Source organism: Mytilus galloprovincialis, chromosome 1, assembly GCF_965363235.1.
Source record: "Mytilus galloprovincialis chromosome 1, xbMytGall1.hap1.1, whole genome shotgun sequence".
NCBI lineage: Eukaryota > Metazoa > Mollusca > Bivalvia > Mytilida > Mytilidae > Mytilus > Mytilus galloprovincialis.
Genome location: NC_134838.1, coordinates 69730631 through 69749320, shown reverse-complemented (window position 1 = coordinate 69749320; position 18690 = coordinate 69730631). Strand labels below are relative to the sequence as shown.

At 31.3% G+C, this 18690-nt stretch overlaps 1 protein-coding gene across 2 annotated transcripts in view; it reads right to left on the bottom strand.

Annotated features, from left to right (window-relative positions):
• The window catches only part of LOC143082719 (plexin-A4-like), a 104417-nt gene that overhangs the window by 53610 nt on the left and 32117 nt on the right, over positions 1 to 18690 (bottom strand). For both annotated transcript variants that reach the window (XM_076258553.1, XM_076258560.1), the window contains exon 5: positions 959 to 1059. In XM_076258553.1, coding sequence (XP_076114668.1) covers positions 959 to 1059 — 101 coding nt within the window. The remainder of the gene's footprint in view (positions 1 to 958; positions 1060 to 18690) is intronic.

Sequence of the window (18690 nt, the reverse complement as noted above, 5' to 3'; positions counted from 1 at the left end):
AAGAATATTTGACCGAACCTATCCCAGAAGGTCACTGTGAAATGTGTATTAAGCATTCCAACAGCTATTAACAAAGATTAACAGCTATCCTTATTACTTAATTAATTGGATTAGAAACTCAGATCTTTAAAAATCGTTTAATCGGTTTTTGTAATTTAATTCAATTGTACGGCACGTCAGGAATGTGCACAACATTACACAATAGGTATTGTAACAGTAGCTCCCAGGCATCAAAATGTTTTATATTATTTCGATTTATTTATATAAAGTCACAGAATAATCACTCATCTTAATAAAGCACCTGTATTGGATGTTAAATTACCTGGTATGTTAATAATATGTTAAAACATATATAAGACGTCAGATTAAAAATTCGACAATTTTGACACTTCCGTATAAAGGTTGACAACAATCGTTAACTTTGTTTAGATCAACGTCAATAATATGCATAAATAAAAGAATTATGAGTTAAAGATCACCACGAATAATATACATAAATGTAAAATTATGAGTTTATCTTTATCCACAATATTACATAAGAAGAAATCTTTTATCTGCAATATTGTTATTAAAAATAAATCTTTTATCTGCAATATTACATAAGAATTAAGAATTACATAATAATGTAACAGTTTTAGAATTTGATTGTATTCACAATTTTCGTAGAGGCTGAATAGCAGTTGGATACATTAACCAAGTAAAAAATCAAGGACAGAGGGGTGCTCCAACAAAGACAAGGTAACATTCATTAAAATGGTGGAAAGGAGAATAAAATCATTAACTTAGTTAGAATCTAACTGTTAAATTTGTAAAAAGAACCATACTGGGGGGGGGGGGGGGGGGGGGGGGGATTGGAACCTGTTATATTGGTCCAGAGAAGGGAAAACGGATATACCAATTAAGGAGCACTTATCTATTATATTTGTGGAGAGAAGGGTGGCGACCTGTCTAAACTTACTTGTCTTCCAAAGAACACCAGCCACAGAATGGATCATTTGCCCCTCTGCATTCACCACAACTTTTATACTGGCTACAGTCTTGTAATGCCAACTTGTATATCTGGAAAATAAAAAAAAATATAAAATTTTATATAAAGATTATTTAGAGTTAATTCATTTTTCAATTCAAAATAAAGTGTCATATACAGCATTACATAACAAACCATTCATTTCATCTTAAAATTTAAACACTGTCCTTTCTGAAATAAGAAGAGTAGTACAATAAAGCAAGTAGTAAAGAATGCAACATATGCTGGTAAACTCATTTGTTATATACGCAAACAACTGTTATTGCAATATCTACATAAAGCCTTTAAAGACCATGACAAATGAAAATCACAGTATTAGGCATCTATTATCTATGGTTATTTCATCCTTGTCTTTGTCTTATTAGCAATCATAAAACACCACTCATATTTAAATTATATCTTTACTGTATCACACACACATAAAAGGTCTTCTTTTACAATTTGGCATTTGAATGCTTTTAACCTCTTTGATACATTGAATGAGTTTTAAAAGCTGCTTAATGTAAATTCTATTGGATTTCTATTGGATTTCCTGCAGGAAAAAAAAACCCATCTCATGTTCTTATTACCATATAAACAGATCTCTTGTTTCTTAATAATGTATCATATCTTCTTATAGTTAATTAACAGATTAGGAGACATAAGTCTGAGGTTTTATGGTGTTCTGACATGCAAGCTATTTCAACAACATATTGAACATTTTCTCTGTCGATAAAAATTTTCTTTGACTGTAGGCAGTTGCTAAAGGTGATCTCTTTTACTGAAACTTTGGACTAAGGGTGATCTCTATTACTAAAACTTTGGACTAATAATGATCTCTATTACTGAAACTTTGGAAACTAAGGGTGATCTCTATTACTTAAGCTTTGGACTATAAAGGTGATCTCAATTACTGAAACTTTCAAGGGTGATCTCTATTATTAAGACTTTTGACTAAAGGTGACATATATCAATAAGGTTACCATTATTCAGGGTTTTTTAGTGCAGATTAATGCATTTTATGCTATTATCAATATTTGTGATCTAAGAAAAAATTGTTCTTAATTTTAGGGTTTCTTCATTTGCAAAGTTCTATCAAAGTAACTTTCAGCACTACTATGCTTTTTCCTGGCAGTCATTTTTTTATTGAAGCAGGATGCTTGGCAGTGCCTGAAGAAACCCATGATCAGTCACCTTCAGCAGGAAAACTGACAATCCAGTCAATTCAAATTGGAGTCAAACGCACCTGCCTTGGTGTTGACAGGCTAAGTTTATACAGTACCAGTAGTTAGACTACTTACAACTGGTAAGCCACTGAATCCCTTTATCATCAAAGTGAGGAATAGAGCTGTTATAATGCTCCTGTATGCTTATAGAGTAATTGCCATAAAATGTCACAAAAATCAGATCATTTGTTTATGTTTCTGACAGAAAACAGTTTTCCTCTATGAATAATTTATAGAGCTTCAAACTGTATTTAATAAGTCAACATGACTGTATATGACCTAATCATATAAATATCAGGAAAAAATAGAGTAAACACCATCTATAACAATAGCTGTACTCCTACCACACAATTAGTACTTTTAAAATTAATTTAGTATAGAATTGTACTTTTACGTTTTTAGTGCAAACAAGGTATTATATAAATAAAGTGACGAATCTTGGAGACATTCATAATCCAAATTGATTCTTACAAGGGACATAGTTCTTGGTATGATAATGAAGTCGGTAAAATCCTTGGTACAAGTATGTTATAGACTCTGTAATTACAGTAAACAATCTATATTATAGCTCTGCTGCAAGATTAAATCATCTTTATTGCACAATTCTCATTTATAACAGGATATCTATTTAATTTCACAAACTTAAATCATTATTTTAATTTGAAACTACAAAATAAATTGTTTTCTTCCATTTAAAGCTGATCTGTTATTAATATTCATCTTTAACGAAATTGTTACTTTAGGGGAAAGAAATATGAGAGGCTGTCATAACATTTAAGGCTCCAACGGGGAAGGAATGTCATAATACAGTTGATTGTTCCACTGAGAGAACACCTGACATTAAACAATAACTGGAAAAAAGATATAATCTCAGACTCCAATGATAAGTGAACACATTCATTGGATTACAGGAGAGGTATGACATGACACACACTAGATAATCTCCCCTTTCAATATATTGGATGGTTTTAAAAAAATGCAGTCAAATCCATGGTAAAATAAAATCTTTATAGTGCATATGTTCATATATTTTAGAAAATTTATTCAATCTGGTATATATGCATAATTATAACTGCATACTCACATAAGGTATAATTATCAAGAGGTTAAAATGACAGCTTGAAGTTGTCAAAGTCATCATGTGACATTCATCAGAGATGCAAAGTTGAGGTGAAGGCCAAATAATATAACACAGATGAATAAACTCTTTTAAATTTTATTTTTTTAATTTTTGATTGCCAATGAGACAACTTAATATCCATGAGAAACCAAGGGACAAGGATGTAGCAAATCATTTATTGTTACTAAGAAATAGAATAATGAGGTCAAGATTAAAATGACAAGGTCACATCAAAACTTTCTCAATACAATTTTCATTATCCAAGAGTGGGTATAAAATATTTAGGTTATTTAAAAATTGTTTCAGCCGATTTCATTGAGTGTGTAGTCAAAGGTAATATTTTTGGTTAGCTTTCTTGTTAGCTGAACCGTGAAGTCATTATTAGGTCAGGTATATACTGCCCTCCTTTCCAAGTGGCCAAGTCCAACAGACATAAAGATTGGTTATCTGTCAGACTAGTCTACTCTTAAAGGAGGGTAGTAACCAAATATAATAATGACTTCATAGTTCAACTAGCAGGCAAGCTAACCAAAGATAAGATATTACTATGCAGTATGGGCTTTGCTCATTGTTGAAGGCCATATGGTGACCTATAGTTGTTAATGTCTGTGTCATTTTGGTCTTTTGTGGATAGTTGTCTCATTGGCAATCATACCACATCTTCTTTTTTATACCTTTGCCTTCACACTCAATGAAATCGGCTGTAACACCATGTACATATATGAAACAGTTCCCAATTGAAACTCAATTCTAAGAGGCTAGACAAAAAAAATAATCTATTGTCTGAAAAATGTTGTTAGTTTCTAAAGCAAAACCACATCAATGAAAAAATCAAAATCTATTTAATTTGACAGCAAAAGCACAAATACATAAATCATTTTGTCTGGGAGAGAATTTCGTTTTCAAACTGAATGCTCTTTATGTCTATATACTATATATCACAAACAAACCAAGCAGCAGACACCCTAGGGAGAAATAATTTACTATTACAGAAACTTATCTTTCAAATTTGATCAAAATTCACAAATAAGTAGTTACATTATCTTTACATAAACATATCCTTTAATGACATAAGTACCGAAATATGGTAAACATAGAGAAAACATTTAAAGAGAGAAAAGAACCAGATAAGGAAGCAACATCCATGAATCATGAAACAATAGATCCTATCTGTTTAAATGAGAAGGAAGATGGGGATCTTTATTTGAACACCAGGACAATCTCAACCAATCAGAAAAGTCCCTGGTTCTTAATGACAGGATGAGTAACTCACTATCACTAATCACTACAGTTAATGAAGCCTCCCTGGAACTTATCAATAAATAGTAATGTTTTTATCGTGTTTTAATGAAGTATAAATATGAGCTAGCAATATTGATTATACTGCATGTTATAAAATAAACATCCCTTTCATAGCAGTTTTGTAGCTGAGTTTATACGGTGAAAATCTCAGGTCTAGGACTTATTAAGATTATGACACGATAGGGGTCTTATGATTTCAAGTACGATTAAAGCAGACGGGAGGTGAAAGGTCAATAAGATAGCAACACAACAACATTAGATAACCAAAAACCTTAGACCTTACAAATCCATGAACTTTTCTTAAAAAGATTTCAAACTTCTTGGGGAGTCCCTAAATCTTTCTCAACTTTAAATTGTTAATTATCAAATAATATTAAGATGTAAAGATTGCTACTAGGAAAAAAATATTTTTATAAAAAAAAAAATATTTGGAAAACCCAAATTCTCTAACAAAACCTTTACACAACATTATTTTCCATCTATAAAAAAAACCTAATTCAAACATTCGTGTCTATCATTCTTTCAAGTAGTATGACATTATAGAATATAAGTTCTGACAACTTCATTGAAAAGAAACCAAGTGAAACCAATGTTTAAATCCATAAAGACTTTCACCATTATAGCTCTAATTTTGGAAAGTACCAATTGAATATAAGAAATTACAAAACATCTTATAATTTCTTGACATGTATAGGGTTTTGTTCCCTTGTCAACTTGACACAATTCAAAAATTTAATCAAGATTAAATATTACATCGACGACTTCTTGTATTGTGATCTGGGTGTCTCAGGTTTGTCATTATGACTTCTGAAAATCATTAAAAAAATCTCACACACCATAAAACAGGATCACAAATGTTATTTGGTTAGATATGAAGAATTGGTGACAAATTTTCATTAATAAAACAAATGTAATTCAAGGATTTATAACAGTGTCAGCTATCTATTATTCTCCTTTAAATACACTTGAGCTTCATATCAATGACTTAAATTTCATCAAAATCTGTCTATAAACATGTGTTTTGCTTGGTTTTAATAACATTTTATTAAATTTAGTCCACTGTTTTACTTAACCTAAGTCAAATACAAACAAACTTCCAAACTGATCAAAGCAAACGCTAAATACTTTTTTTCCCTGAAAAACATATAAACCTCTCTATCTTAATCATACATTTGTCAAATTTTAAATTAAAAAAATTTCAACTGATTTCATTTTTTTAAAACTTTTTTTTTTCATGGATATATAGATTAATTCTTAACCAATGCCATTTTCAGCAAGCAACTTAGATTAGTATAGTGTCTGGCTAGCCCATTAAATAGTACTGGAACTAATTGTCCGGTTAAAAAGAAGAATTATAAGGCTGTGACTATTTTCCAGCTAGCAAAATATTCAGTGGTGTAGGACTATTTTGTGAAAATGACGGAAGAGGAAGAGGAATAATAATAATAACTGAGCAAAACTAGGCTTCCTCCCTGTGTAACAGAAAAGGAAATATCACAGGAAAAACTGTTGAGTTTACTTTAAATATACATCATATTCTTTAACTAATTTCCTTTACAATACATTTTTAGGAAGTGATAACAAAGAGGGAGAGATTGCAATCCAGTAAAAAAACAGTAACAACTTGAAAATTTTATTTCCGATACACCAATGCTATTTATTGTTAAAGGAAACTTGCAGCACACTCTTTAAACAAGTTAACAAAAAGTCTATGAACACTGTATACTTGGTGTTTGATTTAGTCTTTTTTCCCGATTTTGACAATGCTTACTTAATGAACACATTTTTTCCAAACTTAAACATGTTAAAGCCAAAATTATTGTATTTTTACAAAAAACAATGCTTTCAATCATTAAATACCAAATTAAATAAGTCAGATGTCTTAAAGAATATCATGATTTGGGATTTCTGTTGTCCTCAATGAGTCCCTTTTATAAAGTTTGATATCTATTTTAGTTCATTCTAAGAAATGATTGCAACATCCCCTGGTGCTGCTGAAGATAATATTACATGCATGCACACACATGGTGAAAAGTGACATGCTCATTGCATAATGGTCAGACAAATAGTCCTAGAACTTTTCTTCCGATTAGCCAGACAAACTAAGCCACATCCAATTTATAAGCCTTTAACACTGGACCAATTACCAACATATTTTGGCTCTCTCCTCTGTCATCACAGTAACTTTGATAATGTTACTTATCCTTGGTTTTCAGTAGCCATGTTTTGCATCAAAATTAATTGACACAAACACTTGTGCATTCATTCACAGGAAATTTCATTAGGATATGACATCGACAATCGCAATGTTAACACAAGATTACATAACAAATACCTTTGTCCCTGCCTCATGGTTACTTAAGTTTGATGTTTCAGAATCTAATGCGTTCTGGGTAATCTTATTAAAAGAGACACCACAAAGGTTGAGCTTGTTTATTGCAATTAAACATCATGATTCAGGTAACACTCAACTTGGATTTACCCATTATGTTCATAATCTTAGCAGTTTCAGTTTCAACATTTTTTAACACATTCAAGAAGTTGATAAAAGTTCATGTGTCACCTATGTCTTAGTTTTTCTTATATTTCCTGGAAGCAAGGAGCAATAGGAAAACCTAATGTAAGATAGAGACCACATCAAAAAGTCCCAAGGTCTAATTTCAAACTTTCCATGCTTTAAAACATGACTCATAAATACATGATGTGTTTTCTAATAAATTACATGTATGTTATTTATACATACAGAATCAGATCAAATTAGGAAAAAAATGAGTCTAAATGACTTTAATTATGTATCCAGATTGTTGTAAATTAAAGTGGCTGACATCTAGGAGTACTCCAGAACAGAAGCCAAGGTTGCATCTTTCAAATTGTGTTTGACATTTATGTAATAAGACAATTAAATAATATTAAATGAAGAACTTTTTAAGGACTTAAGGTGACTTTTACTGCAGTGTTTATTACATTGTAGTGATTCATAACCATGCTTATAATGGTTAAAAAAAATTAACCAAATTAAGTAACCTTGCCCTTTGTCCAAGAAAACATTACAATTTTGTATAAAAAATGTAGTAATTCTGACATTGAAAAAGTCAACTTCTGACACTAAAAATGAACTGGATCATGCCCAAAATGCCATTTAAAAGAAATCCTAGTCAAATATTTCACTATTACTTTTACCAATTTGAAAAGCCTTTAGTGAAATCTGCAAGACTTACTGATCCAAATAAGAAAAGTACTGTTTCAACTGTTAGGGTTATCTAAATTTGTAACAAATCTTTCTTTGAGAGAACAAGAACAAATCAAAGATGAAAACATATATAAAATTAGAATTCCAGGAAAAAATCTAAAGACTAACATAATTATGAAGTTGGTTTTTTTTTGTCTTGTTTGGTTGCTGCCACATTGATGTTTACCCATACATGCATTTCTTTTAACCCTTAAAATATTACACCAAAAATAATTGTGTTAAAATCTTGATATAAATTAATCTTATCTTAAGAACAAACTTCAGAAATAAATTGTCGTGATGGATTTATTATAGATCTAAATCAAAAGGAAACTAATTAAATTGATGATTCCTTGTTCATTAGAAATTTTAACTTTTAAAAAAGAAAAATTCTTTTTTCAATTTCAATTTGTTTTAAAGATGAGTTGTTTTTCTTGATTTAGCTTGTTTGTGGTTTTCTTCTCAATTAATTACAACAAATGTAATAAAATAAAAAAAAAAATCATTCAATTAAACGTTAAAACAAATTGTATCTTTATAATTAAAGTAGCGAAGAACTTTGGCTAAGAATCAATCTTACTATTCTAACATTGATTGTGCTATTTAAAATTACCACTCTACAATATTTCTAAGTAACAATCATAGTGGAAAAGTCTTTACAAACTAAAAAGAAAAGTGGCTGAAGAACCATCTCTTCGTCTAATTCTATATAACAAAATTGAACAGCATTACGATAAGATCTGAGGCATAAACTAATGGCAAGTTAAAAAGGCGAGGAATTACAGCATTAGTTGTAGAGCTGTCGATTTTACACTTTTCTACTGCATCACATGTTCTGAGTCAATGAATTTAATTCCAAAGAAACACCAATCAAAGAATTTAATGTCACTTCGTGTTAAAACATGCAACATTAATCGTGAAAGACATGTACATATAAGTACACTTGGTCATAAAGACTTCACTTCCAGAAAAGATTTTCCCAGTACGCTTGATTAAAAGGACATACTGATTGCTGGGACCATTCATCATGGACGATAAAACCACTTGATGATTATATCGAAGCCGTATCTGCAGAAGCAACAGACTCAAGTTAAGCTAGGGAAAATGATGTCATTCTTATTCCAAAGGAAGATGCATCAATTAATGCAGAATTTTCCAAGGGATATGGATAAAGTTTGCATCGAAAAAACTAATTTACTCTGACATCGGCTCGGTCACCTCACTTATCAAGACGCTGTACAGCATCATTTCAACGATTCACTATACTGAAATAATCTTAATTAATTGTACATAAAAATTGATTATTTGGACATTTTAACTGACTCCCAAAAACAAAAATGAGATTTATCTCATTTCCAGAAATAATTAATTTTGATCAATTCCGATTTGATTACATTTTTCCCAATAAAACCGAAAGGAAATGCACCATTGGAACAAAAGTTAGCATTGAAAAGAGAAGAAAATGATTCTTTATAAATTGAATTCCTACATTTTTTCAATGTTCGACCCAACAGAATATAACAGGAAATAAATGGCTAATATAGATTGATGAGTTATGTTCAGTTTATGTTAACCTTACAGCATCATTATGGCCTATGTTGTCCTGTTTATAAAAAAAACATAAATGTCATTTCTGGGTGAATATAACTGGCAAAAAATTCAAATCCGTATACAGTATACTCCAAATGTTTTGAAATTTTCAAGAGGGATTTATTTTCGCTAATTTCACAATCTTGATAAAATCTTGAAAATATCCCATTATGTAAATATATTTAAAAGGAGGTTAACGTTATCTAATCTGGGACAATAAAAGCGTAAAAATAAATCCTTTCCAACAGGTTTGACCCAAGAAATTATGTAATTTAAACTCAAAAAAATCATTGACTTTACAATATAATATATGATAACTTTGATTCACTACCAGTAAGAGGATTACATTGATCGAGTGTGTTCGATGGATTAACTGTAGCCCATTACATTATATGAGGGCTTCTGACAGAATTACTATAGTTAGTACATGTGAGATGCTTTGTTGAAAATCAATAAGTGGCCATCAGGGCTGTTCTGCTCTTTGGTCGGGTTGTTGCCTCTTAGACACCTTCTCCATGGGTTCCATTCTCAATTTTATGGCATGGGATATCTCAGAGGTCCACAAATTTGAAGGATGTAAGAGAGGAACAACTGGGAAGGAATACATTTAGTTAACTATATATATAGTTATTCTTGTCGAATCAATGCAAGTCAAGTTCTTCAATAGTGAGGGGTATAATTTAGTTCATAGCATGTGAGGAATATGTACTTAACTCAAGTACTTTTTAAGGAACTTTAGTCCAGATATGTGAGGCGATAATAATTTCTACATTTACATATGAGATTGGCATTAATAAATTTAGTCCCATCAATGTTAGTTCAGTATATGAATATAACTTTAGTCTAAGTACATGTCCCATCAATGTTAGTTCAGTATATGAAGGGTATAACTTTAGTCTAAGTACATGTCCCATCAATGTTAGTTCAGTATATGAAGGGTATAACTTTAGTGTAAGTACATGTCCCATCAATGTTAGTTCAGTATATGAAGGGTATAACTTTAGTCTAAGTACATGTCCCATCAATGTTAGTTCAGTATATGAAGGGTATAACTTTAGTCTAAGTACATGTCCCATCAATGTTAGTTCAGTATATGAAGGGTATAACTTTAGTCTAAGTACATTTAAGTCAAAACAAGAACATGTGAATGAAAAACAACTGTTTTGCATATGCAAGAGAATCTATTAATAACCCAAAGTATTGATGGGGGACAGTACTGTTTAGACTATCTGTGATTGACTGTTAGACACATAATTGTATCAATATGACTTGTTTATTTTGTATAATGATAAGAAGCGTTTGGATAGAGGAGAATAACTTTTGCATTTGTGCCAACATCTAATGGTAGATTTAATCTTTAATCTTTTCTCTGTTGTTTCTCAATTTATTCTTCTTTAAATAATTCAAGTTCAGTTTAAAATGGGATGATTGTCAAGAATAACAAACATCAGTTGGCTCATAAATTTAGCAAAAATGTTTAAATTTATATTTTTCTGGTTATCAGAATCACACATGCACTGTATTTTAGAATTAGTGGATGTCAGAATGGTACAGAAATTATTGATGTAAGAACCACCCCTACTGTGGAACCATTAGAATAAATCAATTTAGGGTCAGATTGGGTAGGTTGGGTTGGGACAATTTGTAAAGGTTACTCATGAAAGTGAGAGTTATTTAGGTTCAGATGTGGCAGGGTATTAGGGGCAGTGAAAACTAGATATCATTGAGATGGGAGCCATCTCTGTGGGCCCCGCTGTGAATAATGTGCATTAAAAAATTGTATCTTTACCATAGGACATGGGTTTGTCAACTGAAATCAAAGTTTTTGACCTTGACCTTTGACCTAGGAAGTTGTAAATAAATTATGACACACCCTTTGGTGTTGGTTTATAAACATGTCAAGTATAAACTTTGAAATCATAACGGTTCTCAAGATATAGAGCGGTCACGATCTTCACCACAGGACACAGGGTTGTCAACTGAAACCAAAGTTTTTGACCTTGAACTTTGCCCTAGGCAGTCGTTCATAAATTATGACACACCCTCTGGTGTTGGTTCATATACATGTCAAGTATAAACTTTGAAATCATAACGGTTCTCAAGATATAAAGCGGACACACTCTTCACCACAGGACATGGGGTTGTCAACTGAAACCAAAGTTTTTGACCTTGAACTTTGCCCTAGGCAGTCGTTCATAAATTATGACACACCCTCTGGTGTTGGTTCATATACATGTCAAGTATAAACTTTGAAATCATAACGGTTCTCAAGATATAGAGCGGACACGATCTTCACCACAGAACACAGGGTTGTCAACTTAAACCAAAGTTTTTTTACCTTGACCTTTGACCTAGGAAGTTGTACATACATCATGACACGCCCTCTGGTGGTGGTTAATAAACATGTAAAGTATAAAGTATGAAATCATAATGGTTCTCTAGATATGGAGCGGACACAAAGTGTTACGGACGGACGGACGGACGGACAGACTGATCACTATAGGGCGACCCGCCTTTGGCGGGGCCCTAATTAGTAAAGGGTTAATCATGAAAGTGAGATTTATATTCACACATTAGAATGACTATGCAAAAACCATTTTATCAAGATAACATTAAAATTCCAATATAAGACTTTTGAAGTTCAATATATACAAATGCATTTGTAAATTGGAGTTTCTGAATTGATAGGTTGGGGTGGGGGTGGGCACAATTGGTGAAGGGTTAGACAACTAAGTAAGAGTAATGTGTACACATTAGAACTATGTTATGCCAAAACCTTTTTATCAAGATAACATTAAAATTCCAATATAAGACTTTTAAAGCTCAAATAAACAAATATATTTGTAAATTGGGCTTTCTAAATTGAGAATATGTCAATAATCTTTATATCATAGGGTAACCAGATTTTATTCAACTTTAAACACAAAAATTTCAAACTGAGACGATAACATAGATAAATGTACCTTTACAACATTCCATTCTCTAGTGTTATTTTACTTACATATATACCTATTAACTCCCTACATATCAATATTTGACAGGTATGTATTTTGAAAATCATCCAATTTCCATATTAAAATACAAGCCATTATCTTTTTTTCACAGAAAGTGAATATTTTATTAGAGTTTAAAAGGTCATCAACAAAAATAAACTACAAACATCAAAGGGAAGCTAATAATCATTATATCCAGGTACATTTCTGTATTCAAAAACAGCATCAGAGTTTAGTAATAGCTGAGCAAGAGAATTGTTTACAAAAGAAACATGGACTTCAGTAAGGAAGTGATAAAACAGCTGTCGTCCAATCTCATTAAGTCTCTCTCTCTCTTCATGTGACATTATATATATCAGACAAGTTTCTTAGCCAAACATCTGTCATCATGTGACAATTCTTAGTGATTTACTTCCTCCTTGATCAGGCCAATAAGGAATCTTAGACTGATATTGTCCTTGTTTGTTCAGTTTAAATGAGTAGGCATGAGTAGAAAAATGAACCAGACAACTATTAACCCCTATCAAAGACAAATACTTATGATTTACAATTTGTCTTTTTTAAATGAAATATTGTTTATAATGTTGTTTTTTTTTTTGTGTTGTCACAAACACGTTTTTATTTGTTTATATGACAATTTATGTATTCCAGGCTACTAAATTTTGACAAATTTAAGATGAAAAGTACATAATGCTTTGGATCATCATGCATAATCAGAGAAAGGTAAACTGCAGTGAGGCTCATGAAGAGTCATTTTATGGTGAACCCAATTCTTGCTGTTCACTGGTACACTTTTAAGCACCGAGTACATCACTGCAATAGCAACCAGTCACAAGCACAACACTAAAAATAAACTGATGACCAATTAATACATGAAAATTACTTATAAAACAACATCTTGTCCAATGCCAAGAAGAAGTTGTAAAAGTTTAATACAGAAAAGACACTATTGATAAAATTCAACATCATTAAAAAAAAATCTCAAAGTTTACTACATGAACTGCCACTGTCAGGGAAATTAGATCTTTCAATAAACCTTTCATTTACAAGTATTCTCTACCAATCTAATCATAACATATCATTCAATGCCAAGTTCCTTTATACAAATCAGTATCACTTAACTCTCAGAGACGTCTTTCAATAAATACAACATGGGCCATTCAGTAAAGTAACTTTCTCAACATTCAAAATTTTTAAAAATATCTTACAATGCAAGGTTCTGTTGGATCTTGGTAGTTACACTCATATTACAGTTTATGTTAAGATCACCGCAGACATTGATTTGGAACAGATATGGCTGAATTTGAATGATAACCCCATAACTACTTGTGTCAACATTTTTAAATTTTCAGCTTTTTTTTTCATTTTTTATACCCTATCACACTGGTTCTAAAACAGTTTATTTTAACATTTCCAACCGATACAATCATGATTAAGTACTTCTTAGTTTATCTAGACTTTTGATCAGTGTAATATATTCTATAATCCTTGAAGTTTTTATTAAGTTGATGTGAAATACTACTTGGTGAAAAGTTCCATTAAAATATATATGAATTTTTATGATTTTAAATTGGTTTAATTTTTTTGAACTGTAGTCTTATAGTCGTTGAATTTCTCTCATCTATTTGATTTATTTGATTGAAAGATATATCTAAAAAAACTTGTCAGACTAGTGAAAACTTGCTGCCTTTTCAAAATACTAGCCCACCAATATTTTGTCCTTTGTTTTCTTTTCAAAGCTGTTATTATGCTTCTGCCAGATAATGGCCACAATCAACAAACTGATTATACTGCCATGGGTTGGTTGCATATACAGAACAATGCCCCTCCCCCCAAATTATTATATTATTAAAATCAGCTTCGTCATCAAGGCTTTAAAAGCCTTGGCTGACAGTGCTCAGGGTTGGCAAATTAATATGCTGGGAAATACTCATAGAAATGGGTAATTCTGGGCAATACTGGGCAATATGATTTTTTAGTTTATTTCAACCTAAAATAGTGAAGACCAGCGGTGCTGATACAATGTAATAAGGTACCAGCACAGCACAGTTCCTTTTTTTTTAAATCTGGATAGGGTAAGCAGCACTTAATAATGTGATAACATAATTAACATCATGAACCTGGTATCATACTATGTATGTAACATTATTCAAAAGGACATTTAACTTGGATGGAGAGTTGTCTCATTTGCACTCATACCACGTCTTCTTACTTCTATTTAAAGTATTTTTCATCCCAGTCCTACAGCAAAATTTGAAGTCCAATTAGTTCAATTCCTGAGAAAGTACGAACAACAAGATCCCACTAGAGATTAGGGTAACCTGATCCCTTAACATCAACAAAACAACATATATATAAAAGTAAAATAGTCAGACACTCTACAAACACTTGTCAACTGCATTACACTCTAAGTGTCTTATTTTCATGTCACAAGACAATTCTACTTGTAAACTTGGTGTCAATACGAATAACAACTGACTGATTTTTAAATATAAGTATTCCCATGTTTAGATAATGATCTTTTTATAGCAACGCTAAAATTAGAACTGCGAAACATGAACAGTGGAAGGTTTTATTGTAATGAGACTTAGACTATGTAAATATTGGGCCTGAATTCAACGGAAGTGCTCAGACAATATTCATGTTAGCTTATGGATTATTAGAAAACACATTGTGTTTACACAGACTCGACTACCATTCATATACTGCTGATTTCCTTAGAATAACTTTAGAATTTTTTCAATTTTTATTGATTTCAATGCATATAATACGATCTTATCATTTACTTTCTTATATTAATAATGTTTAAATGTAAACGGACCACACTTGACATGAATTTTTCTTTTTAAAATTTTAAATGAAATCTATTTTTGGAAGCTTTAAGGTTTTCATACTTGGACAAATTGCTTAACATTTTTTCTATGTTACGTATAAGATTTCAAACTCTAATTTGCAAATGAATATAATTAATATCCGGGACATATATAAATACAAGTGTATCTCAAATTAATACTAATTCAGTTCTTAGAATCATCATTCCGCGGTCATCCTGCACTTAAAATAAAGTAAATTGTAAGTTTGAATGATTAACCAATGTATCATTTAAAACTAAACATGGAATTAAGATTGCATTTACTACAAAAATATCTATTTTGGGACATTTACAAGACAAGCCTTCATCTTGTCACATTATTAAGCAATGACGGAAACTATTTTTAGAGACATGCAGTAAATTTAAATATAAAAAGACAATAAAGAATGATCTAGTTAATTGAGGATGGTACTTTACTGAGAAGTCAAGACAACTGAAATAGAGTCTCAAGACCATAAATCATAACCCTTTTCTCTTCCTACATGTATGAACAATTTTGTTATAAACTATAAAGACTGAGCTTTGAAAAATACACCAGATAAATATCATCATTAAAAATTTAAGACAACTGAAATTCTCAACCTTCAAATTATAAATCATAACTATTTCTCAACAAACCAGGGAGGTCTCAAATAACCTCCTTGTAACAATGACCAGCAAGCTTTGAACAGTACAAAAATAACACCTGATATATCATAATTCAAAATTATTATGTATGGACACCTTTTATAGTCACACCTCAACATACAAAGTCACTACTGCCTTGTATGAATACAAACCCTATACATAGACCCTATACATAGACCCTATACATAGACCCTATTCATAGATCCTATACATAGATGTACAGTAGTTGTCGTTTGTTTATGTAATATATACGTGTTTCTCGTTTCTCGTTTTGTTTATTGTACAGTAGTTGTCGTTTGTTTATGTAATATATACGTGTTTCTCGTTTCTCGTTTTGTTTATATAGATTAGACCGTTGGTTTTCCCGTTTGAATGGTTTTACACTAGTAATTTTGGGGCCCTTTATAGCTTGTTGTTCGGTGTGAGCTAAGGCTCCGTGTTGAAGGCCGTACTTTAACCTATAATGGTTTACTTTTTAAATTGTTATTTGTATGGAGAGTTGTCTCATTGGCACTCACACCACATCTTCCTATATCTATAGACCCTATACATAGACCCTATACATAGATCCTATACATAGACCTCATACATAGATCCTATACATAGACCCTATTCATAGATCCTATACATAGACCCTATTCATAGATCCTATACATAGATCCTATACATAGACCCTATACATAGACCCTATACATAGAGTAAGACCCTATACATAGATCCTATACATAGACCCTATTCATAGATCGCCATAAATAAATGAATACTGACAAGCCAATATCACAGAATCATCAAACATATTTGTATACATTATAAACAGCATGTAGCTTGGTGTGTGGTCAGTTAAATGAGTTCTGACCAAAGGCCAAGATGACCAGAGATATTAATTTTCAGGATGAAGTTGTCATGAAGATAAATGGTATCTGTTTTCTTTCCTCTTCATCTTAGTATCAAATGGTGTAAAGTTTGTAGATAATAAACCAATTATAGACTCCTCACCTTCACAGTATTTATCTTGTGACTATGATCCTCCCCCACAAAAATCTTGAATCATCACCTGGACTTTAAAAATAATTAAAGGTAAAATAACAAAAATACCCAATTTCAAGGAAAATTTAATACAGAAAGTCCCTAATATCAGATGTCAAAATTAAAAGCTCAAACACATAAAACGGTCATAGTCCTGACTTGGCACAATGCTCATCCAGTACATGAATTACATAGCAAATTCAACTGAAGCCAGGGTAATATAAACAGGTTTCAAACCTTAATTATAAAATCAGAAAGTATTGAAGCCTTGTATAAAGCAACAAACTGTTACAAGCTTACACTCTAAATGAGGAAACACCGAAGCCATGACTCTTCTAAGTATATAAATTTCAATGTCCATCAAATTAAGAAAGGACATATAAGTTGGTGAAGCCATAGAAATGATAGGCATTATCTTTGAACTATTTTAGTTGGAGATTATTTATGATTAAATAATACACCCCCTACGACTGGAAAATATATCATTTCAAACCATAAAACCATCAGATTTATTTTTTTTGCCCTGCTTTTTCCGATGCTCTATCTATTCAGTTTTAAGCAATTATACCCTCTTTTAAAAATCCTGGATCCCCCCTAAATATTGGAAGAACACTATGATCCTGACAGTGTTCCTAGCTGACAACTGCAAGTTTATATAGATAGATGAGTCACTAATCACAAGCACACTTCACTATTAAAGAAACATAAATGATTTCATTTACTTTTAACACCCTCTTAAAAGACTTTATCATCCCTTTCACCTGTCGTATTGACATAAATTTGTTTTTCATTATTGAATTCTGCTATAAAACAATCAGTTCTAAATTAATAATTACCACATAAAACAAATAATTAATTCAACTGTGTACTCTGATAAAAATAAACTAAACAAAAGTCATCATGATGTTTTATGAGGTATGAAACCCAACATGTCTCCTTGGTCAATTATCCCCAACCAGCTGGTAACTGAAATTGATTTCTACAAGTCTTGTTATTCTTCAATTTAATTTTCTTGTCAAGTATTTGATGTGAAAACTTTGATGTATTAAGAAATAAGCCTTATTTTTGTTCATCACAATATTATTGTACTAGGGTCTTTTGATGGTATGGATCTGAAAGAAAGAGAATTTCTTATAAATGTGTCAATTTTTGAATAAATTGCTGAGAACGACAAAGGCGTTTTATTTTCATCGATATTTCCATCTTCCTTAAGTATGAATTTTCAATAGATTAATAATATCTTCAAAGCTTGTGTTTTCCAAGGAAAGCAAGTAAAACATTTCAAGATTCAGGATTTTGAACAAGCAATAAATTGTTTCCTTAATTAAAATATGGTTCCTTCAGATGATCTACATCATGAACTTCATTTCATAATTCAAAGACGAACAGTAATTTATTGTTTGCAATCAGAAATGAAATCTGAATAGACAAACCATTGGTTGCACACTCATTGTTTGTTTGTATGTAAGTTGGTGAAAAATCATTTTCAGCAACTTTTACTATATCATGACTTAGCAGGTGAGTTATTGGTGTTAGGCTGAGCAAGAGAGTGGGGGTTTAATTTAAGAGAACCACTAACATTGTTTAGGACCAATCGTAATTTTTTTAAGTGTCAAATATTACACAGAATGCTTTACTAAGATTCTGGAAAAGCAAATTAGAATTGATATTTGGATTTCAGTAAAATGAAGTCAGATTT